We start from the raw sequence: 8187 nt of genomic DNA, 5'->3' as shown, positions 1-8187 counted from the left end.
AAAGATAATACTCTTCTCTCTCTCTCTCTCTCTCTCTCTCTCTCGTTATGATGCCAAAGTGGTGTAATACACACTCTAGTCCACTAGAGGGTACCGTAGTAGGGTGGTATTTTTCTTTGGCTAGGTTAGGTTAGGTTAGGTTAGGTTAGGTAGTTACTTTATTAATCCCCAAGGGGAAATTGTTTAAACCTCCGGCCAGGTGTGAAAAACACACCATGCTTGGTTTAGGCACCAAAAACCATGTGGTTTGGTTCAGAAAGAATAATGGCTTGGGTTGAATGTGACTCGGTTGCAATCTGTTTTGATTGAGGTACCAAAACTTCTTGGTTACATTGAAGAGAAGATGGTTAAAATATATAATTTTACAAAAGTAGCTATACCTACTTTATGTTCAAGTAAGTATCATACTAATGTTACTGAAAAGAAAGCCATATTGACTTTTTCACAGACTGAAACAACAGTCTCCCCGGGTGAAAATCCTGTGCTTGTTCCATCCATTAGCACTCTTTGTACTTCGTCATGTGACCTCCTTTTTCGACGGTCATACATGCGTGTACTTTACACGCCTAGAGAAGGCAAAACGTGACTCTAACACGATATATTCCAGTGCATTACATGCTTTGCCAAGACACCGACTGAATCCTTATGTGATTTTCATTACATCACAATAATGCTAGCTTATGCACGCACCCCAAAATGTACTTTAATGTCATTGATATCATCTCCAATAGATTGATTTCATTCATAATGGAAATTTTAAACAAATTTGTGGCCATAATGGTTAGAAAGTGTGCAACAAGGTTAGGTAATTAAATCTGCCAAGTCAAACCTCAAATTGTGTGAAACAGTAAAGGAAACATTAAGGAAATATGGAATTTATGTTTGTTTGATGTATTTATTTGAGATGTTGTTGATGTTACAGTCTCCTCCTTTATTCACTGTCCTGGGAACTATATCCAGTTACTGCTAAAGCTATCCCAACATTTCCTATTGTTGCTGGTTATTTAACAGCATTCAATTGCTAATGCTAATGACTGCTCATAATAACTTCAACAAGCTAAGAATTTTTTTAAAACACTGGATCAGTTTTAAATATTTCTGTGAATAATGGAACAAGTGGGTCAAACCTAGTTCCTTAGCTTCTTCTGCTGAGGTTTAATTGACTGACTTTATCCTTCAGAGCAGCTCTGCCTCAGAAATGTCAAATTAAAACTCAAATCTGCTACATCCCTCCAGCTCCAGTTTGTTGCAGTTGCACAGTCAGTATACAGCACACACAAACGCACACTCACATATCGGCTACAATTGAGCTGCTGCCTCAGCCACCACCTGCTGTAATGTTACCGTGCTGCTCTACAGTGTCTGGAAAAATGGCTAAAAGAGAATCTGGGCTCAAACAACAAGTGATTTCCTCTTGTTCAGAGAATATGGACACTCCTGCAGGACTGATGTGGCCCTGCATTTGCGGGGTCTGTTGGTCTGCGAGGGTTCCCCTGAGGACACAGGCCAGAAGCCTGGGTCGGGGTCAGAGACACTGCTGCTAGAAACTGAGGTACTCGGAGTTGACTTGTCCGTCTGGCTGTCCATGTGGGGTTTTTGCACTTATAGAAAGAGGTGAAGGAGTTCGTATAGTAGTCCGTCTGTTGTGTTGGTAAGTGCTCAGATCATGTTTGTACAACTACACACTCAGGTGCTGGGGAGGAGGGGGGCCCTGTGTTTTACACTGTGCAGATATAGGAGGATAGATACAATACTGAACAAAAAATACATGGAAATCACAACCACCAAAAGTGTGTTTGCAATGGACCTGTTTCAAGGCAAGGTGGCTGGCTGAACACCTCAACTTGTGACAAAAAGTAGAGAAGAGAAGATCAGCGAGAATTGAAGAAGTAGTTGCTACAAAGCCTCTTTGATTCCTGGTGTCCCTCAAGGCCAGCTTGTAATGGAAAGACCTTGCCACCCCTCCGCACGTAGGTTTTGAGGATTGTGAGGGTGGAGTCAAAAGTCCTTCACAGTGGAGTAACAGTATTAAAGCAGGTCTTTGTGCTTTGTTTGATGAGGGCTGTGCCCAACACCATTGAGATGTTGTCAAGTTGGAGGGTAGCAGAAGGAGAAAGGATGATGGGATTGATTGAAAAAAAAAAAAAAAAAATAAAGAAAAAAGGCCACTCTGCAACCCGCACTGCTTTGAATGAATTAAACATGACGTCGGACCCTTTTTCTTCCACTGCCTGTGCAGCTTGTTTTACAGAGGTTGTTAAATTGATCTGTTGCGATTCAAATCAAAACATACATTTTCCAAGGTTTTCAACAGTGCCAGTATCATTGTCCTCCAAAGATATCATCTTTGTACAAAGTAGGTGACTCGTTGTAATAACTGCTGTAAAATTCTATTAATTTTTTTTTTCAATCACAAAAGGCTACAAAATCTGCTTTTCCTTTTAAAATGAGATCCTGCTAAATTTTTCAAAGGAGGCTGTCATAAAACATGCAGTAATAACATCAACAAAATCTGCCAGTCTTGTGTGTGTATTGCAAGTGAAAGTGAGCGAGATAAAGTGAGGGCATGTTAGTACGATAAAAACATTGTCTTTTACAATATTCTCTGCAGATTTCACACTTTTCTATTTACATATCTGTCACTATATATATATATATATATACTGTAAACTGTGTTCAAAGGAAACCTCCACATATAGCTGGTTAGGCACATGTAGTTGGTTCTAAAAAGGGAATACAAGGAGGAGGATACAGCAGAATATGTTGTTAGAACCACAGACAGATAGTAGGCCTAAGGCGGATCATACTTGGCAATTAACACTCTTGCCAGTAATACCCTGTGAACCTGACTCACAAACTGAAGGTAATAATAATCATTTGAAATTATTTTTCACATGTACTGAGTCTGGATATGCCACACAGCTGTAGTATCACACAATGCTATAATCTATCATAATAATACTGTAGTATTTCACATTTGATATATGCTTTTTTTTGGTACATATACTGTACTCCGTAGTCTCTACTAATCTAGAAATGTAGATTATATTATAAAATATACATCTCCCATTAAAATATCCTATTTTGCCAACACATTCCATCCAAATGTTAGAAAAGGAAAAAGAAAAGAGGTCATGCTAATAGATTATTTTGTGTTTTTTTTCTTTTTTCAAAATTGCAGATTTGGACATTTTAGTGTTGACTGGGCTTCATCACATGTTGCGACACACAACCCTTCATATTCAGTGCTTCTAGTGCGCTCACACACATGCCTTTACCCAACATTCACACAAAATCCTTAAATTAGGAGCATCTGTAGTGACATAAATTTGTAAATAAGACCTTCAAAACTTTTAAAATCATGCTACACTTTCAGTGGAAACACCAGATAGTATGATTTCAGGAGGTATATAAAGGGAAAAGGAACAAACATACTTAAATCCATTCATTCATATAATATGCTAATCTCAGTTTAATTACCAAGGTTTGTCAAGTTGCTTCTTTTCTGTAATTCCCCAACTGATGGTTTCCTGTCTGTGACGACTCTTTGGACGGCTTTCAGAGGGAGCTGCTGTTCACTGAACACAATTCCTTTGGTCTTCTTTCAGTTCTTTCCTTCGGTGCTGTGTGAAATCGAGAGGACTGTACTTCAAGCAAGGCGGGCGGACTCTGCTGAAGACTTTGGCAGATCTCCCTCTTTCACTTTGTGATCCACTGCCCTGGTCGTAAAGCAACAAGCATCATAGAAAAGTCCACTGAAATAATATTCAAGAGACGGAAAACCACGCTGCGTGTCGAGGGAGAGAACTGTAAATAAAATGATAAAGAAACTGGTCTTCTTTCATGGCTGTTTCATCAGGCGGGTGTCTGTTAATTCCTGACTGAGGTGGAAAGAACTCTGCAGACCACTGTTGTTAGTTTGGGTCCTCGTTTGACCACTGGGTGGCGCTATAATCTCACAGTGAAAAGGGGGGCTTCTTCATTAAAGTCCTGAAAAGCCACAAAAAGCCACCGCCCCTAAAACTCCCAGAAACCCCCACTCCCGAATACTTGAAACTTCAGAAAGAAGCAAACGGCTGTTTTGTTTGTTTTTTTGTCTGTGATGCTCTCTAGCTGTCAAGGCTGTGATGCTACACTGCAAAAAAGCTCCTTTTGGCAAACATGAGTGTGCACTCTATGTACAAATAGCACTTGCACATTCAAGCAACCTCCCAGCTGAATACTGACGGTCGTCAACGGATACACGGCACGTGAGGAAGGAAAGAGAGAGGGATATAAAAATTTGAGAGTGTGGCGCCTGTGCGGACAGATGGCACCTGGGTGAAAAGGTGCCAGCTGTAAGTTGGCTGACAATGCTTGGGGGAGGGGGTGGGGGATGTTCTTTGGGGTCTGCCAACCATCTGACTTTAGAGGCATTTAAACTGATGCTGAGAAATTCATCCATGTTTATTCATCCATACTGGTAACATCAGTGAAGCGTGCGGATGCGTCTTAGTCGTGATTCAGAAACCCCACAAATAGAGCACGGAGCTGATTTTGCTGCAAATCTCATCAGGGATCCACACAGGGAGATTCTGTCAGAGGTCAGAGGTGCCTGTTGAGCCCTTTATTTTCAGTGATGGAGATGTGCTAAGTGAACACGCACAGGCATGCTACTACTGCGTGAACCTCTGCTGACTACTGTTATAAAAGTGGACTGTTTCTCAGTTGTTGTCAGCCAAAATGATCATAAAAAAAGGAAATTCAGAGACTTAAAATTGTCTGTAACTCATCTGCTAGCTACCAGTTCAGGTCGAGGCCTTTGTGTCAGTAAAATGTCCAAATTTCAAGACACTAAAATGGCTGTCATTGCTTGTTTAATGAGTATGATAACTTAATTGGATGGAAATGCCAAAGGGGGAATAGCACATAAACAGCGGGGCGTTCCAGAACTGGGCTGAGATTAGTGCACAGGTCAGGGTTGCAGGGGCGAGGGTGAGCGAGGAGGCGGGAGGGAGACACCTCAGACTTGCGTTCAGAGTCGAGTCTGGGCTTCAGGGATGTAGATCTCGATACTGTCGGCGCTCTCCGTGGCCGAGTTCTGCCTGAAGGAGGCGGTGCGCTTGGTCTGCAGCAGCCTCCTCCTCGCTTCTGTCCTCTGACGGTCCCCGAGGTCCAGGGACTTCTCCCTGATGGGTAGGGTGTGCCCTCCCACCCGAGGCACCACCAGGCCCCCTGACCCCCCACCTCCACCTCCTGCAACCGCATCCCCAACGCTATCGGCTCGGAGGCTGCCGCTCACCCCACCTGCCGGCTTCTTTGGTAACGGGGGAGGAAGCTTCTTGTCCTCCTGGCCCCGGCGATGGTGCGACGTAGGTATACGATGAAAACGGACAGTGGATTTATCGTGTTGGGTGGTGGAAAAAAACAAAAAAAAAAGGTTTTGTGTGGTGGTGGAAAAGGGATCCCATGCAAAAAAAAAAAGAGGAGATATTGGGGGATACAAAATGAATGAGAAACAGGGAAAACCGCCAACGAAAAGGGCACAAATTTAAGAGAAGAATTATGGGCCGAAAATTGAGAGAAATGAAAAATCAGCAAGAAGTAACTCAGCATGCATTGGCATTGGATGGTGCGAAAGAAAATGAAATGGGAGAGGATGAGGTAACAAAGGTAATATAAAAGAAAAAGAAGAAAAGAGAAACAACTGTTAGTTTGTTATCGAGAATAATGTAGTTGATCAGTGAGTAGCCTTAGTTTTTTTTTTTTTTTTTTTCTATAATTGAACAAGTATTTTATTTTTCCTGATCCGATGCAGTAAACCATCTTGTGGGCAGCTCACATCAGTTCCTCTTGCTGTTCTGTATGTTCACAGCCTGCAAAGGCTTGGAGGGCACAACCATCTGCACTACCCGCCTGCACACTGCCATCTTAGCTCTGGGAGAGTGCTGAAGGGAAACCAGGGATGTTTGGACCCCCGGGTCTCTCACCTTCTTTTCAGGTGGGAGCCTCCAGCCAGAGTCCTTGAGCCTCTGGAGGTCCTGAAACTTGATCCTGACGTCCTCTATGTTGAGCTGGAGCAGGTCCCAGAAGGCTGCCAGGTCCTGAGAGGTGGGCTGGGGGTAGGCTGATGGGTCCTGGATTGGCGGGGAGACGTAACACGTGATGGGTGACATGATTGTGAAAGAAAGATAAATCATATACAGTAAGACCAGTTTCTCCAGTGGAGTGTTTGAAGCCAAGCAGATTGTGCCTTCAACGACAGTGAATCCCGTACCATGCACCATGGGTAACGTGTGTTGTCATGATTACGCATGCAGTCACACATACTCACCACACTTTGTTGGCAGAGGCGGAAGAACTGCTGGACTTTCTGAGACATGAGCATCTGTGCACTGCCAACTGCATTTCGAATCAGCTCAAGAACTAGAAAAGGGGAAAAAAAAAAAAAAAAGAAGCACACAAGTAGTTTCAGAAATCCAAGAATTCATAGGATCCATCTTTATCTCTGATCCTCCTCCCAAACTCACTCTCCTCTGGAAGTTCGTTCTCCTCCGCCTCCCTCTCCATGTTCTGGCACCAGCCCTCCATCCGCTCCACCTCTGTCTGCAGGAGGCGTAGGAAGAACTCTCCATCTCTCATGCAGGGCGAAGCTCTGCCCGAGTCAGGCAGGCTGCGGGGGCCCTCAAGGGACGGTGTCCCCGCCCAGGCTCGCTCGGAGGTAATGGGCAGAGGAGAGTGGGAACGTGGAGGTAAGTGTGGGTGCTGATGGGGCCGCGGGTCCGCTTGGCAGGCCTCGGTGGTGTAGCCACTCTGGATAAAGTCCTGCTACGGCATCAGAGAAACGGTGTTTGGACAAAAGGTATTACGGCCATTCTTAAAAGGTACTGATCTCACAATGTTCACTTGAACCTCCACTCTTTGTCACAGTGAATGAAGAATACAGCAGCTGCACTAAATGGTCTCATATTCAGTGTTGAAATGAGGGGCACCTTCCCACTTCTGCTCATATCAAAAAGTGAATGGCAGAATGTGAACACAGTTACTGAGGGTAATGTTAAAAACCACCTGATCATGTTTAAAACGTCGGAGTAGTGGTGCCAATGATGTATGAAATCCTAAAATGATTAATTAAAAGAAAATGATGCTCCTTTGGTATCTTTTGATCCAATTATAAAATTCCTGTGCATTTTTGGACCACTAGTAGTGCTATTGAGTCAGCTTTTTAAGCGGGTCATTGGGTTTGAATCTTCAAATGCAGAAGGACATGCATGGTCAGTACCATTGACACTCCGGCCAAAGGCTTCATGTCATGTCACTGATTTACATCTGGTGACTGTACCGTGGCAATAAATGTGCCAGTGAGGCAGAGGACTGCCAGCTAGCAAAAAAAAAAAGGAGGCTCACGACGGTCCACCATAGCCTGCAAGATGAGGAGCACATGACCGATGAGGGTAGATGAGAAGCACTAGTGATATTTACCTAAGAGCTGTGGTGATTTCTCGATTTGTTAATCAAGAAAAAATAAATCGGCAACTTTTAGTGATTAAGTAATTATTGTATTATTTTTCTTTCATTTTTAACTTTAAGAATTTACTGATTGTCCTCCTACTTATATCGTAGACATTTTAAGGGATTTGGACTGGTGGTAGGTCTAAAACAAGGCAATTTCATACCTTCATGAACAGTGTTGAACTGGAAATTATATTTTCCAGTTTTTTTTTTCCTTTCTCTCTTTTTTTTACCAACCAGTTAATTAAAGGAAAATAAAAAATATATATAGTTTTTTGTGGCCCTCTTTAACATACAAAGAAGAAATCATTCATTACATAAATTCTGATGAAAACAGACTCGAGAAAACAGTTTCTCTGAATGCTGGACTTTTTTTAAATTTAAAAACAAAAGAGAGAAATAATCAATTGGAGAGCTGATTAACTCGATGTAACTGTTGCATGAATATTCATGCAGGAATATAATTTTGAATGATGGTTGTTATAAGTCTTTCATAATCATCCAAATAAAAACAATGTGGCAGGTTGATTAACAAGCTCCAGGTTGGTTTTTTTTTTTCAGTGGAAAGTTATTAACAGCAGTTATATTTTTCTACAGATTACCTTTATCAAAACTCACAGAAAGGTTAGCAAGGCTATTAAAAAACAGCCTCTGGGGGCCTTTTAGCCGTCTCTGTCCATACTGTCCTTATCCAAG

At 42.4% G+C, this 8187-nt stretch overlaps 1 protein-coding gene across 1 annotated transcript in view; it reads right to left on the bottom strand.

The window, feature by feature from the left end:
• Nucleotides 1-223: 223 nt before the first annotated feature.
• Nucleotides 224-8187, bottom strand: part of dlgap3 (discs, large (Drosophila) homolog-associated protein 3) — a 132626-nt gene continuing 124662 nt past the window's right edge. The window contains exons 11-14 of the mRNA XM_069699209.1: nt 6510-6804; nt 6314-6405; nt 5970-6116; nt 224-5329 (exon numbers count right to left, since the gene is read on the bottom strand). Of these exons, the coding sequence (XP_069555310.1) occupies nt 5015-5329; nt 5970-6116; nt 6314-6405; nt 6510-6804 (849 nt within the window). The 3' untranslated portion in view covers nt 224-5014. The remainder of the gene's footprint in view (nt 5330-5969; nt 6117-6313; nt 6406-6509; nt 6805-8187) is intronic.

The sequence above is a fragment of the Brachyistius frenatus genome, unplaced genomic scaffold (genome assembly GCF_029030835.1).
Source record: "Brachyistius frenatus isolate BFR_SWC_R1_liver_20210118 unplaced genomic scaffold, ASM2903083v1 Contig_2, whole genome shotgun sequence".
Taxonomy (NCBI): domain Eukaryota; kingdom Metazoa; phylum Chordata; class Actinopteri; family Embiotocidae; genus Brachyistius; species Brachyistius frenatus.
The sequence above is the reverse complement of the archived record's forward strand: the minus strand, read 5'-3'. Positions and strand labels throughout refer to the sequence as shown.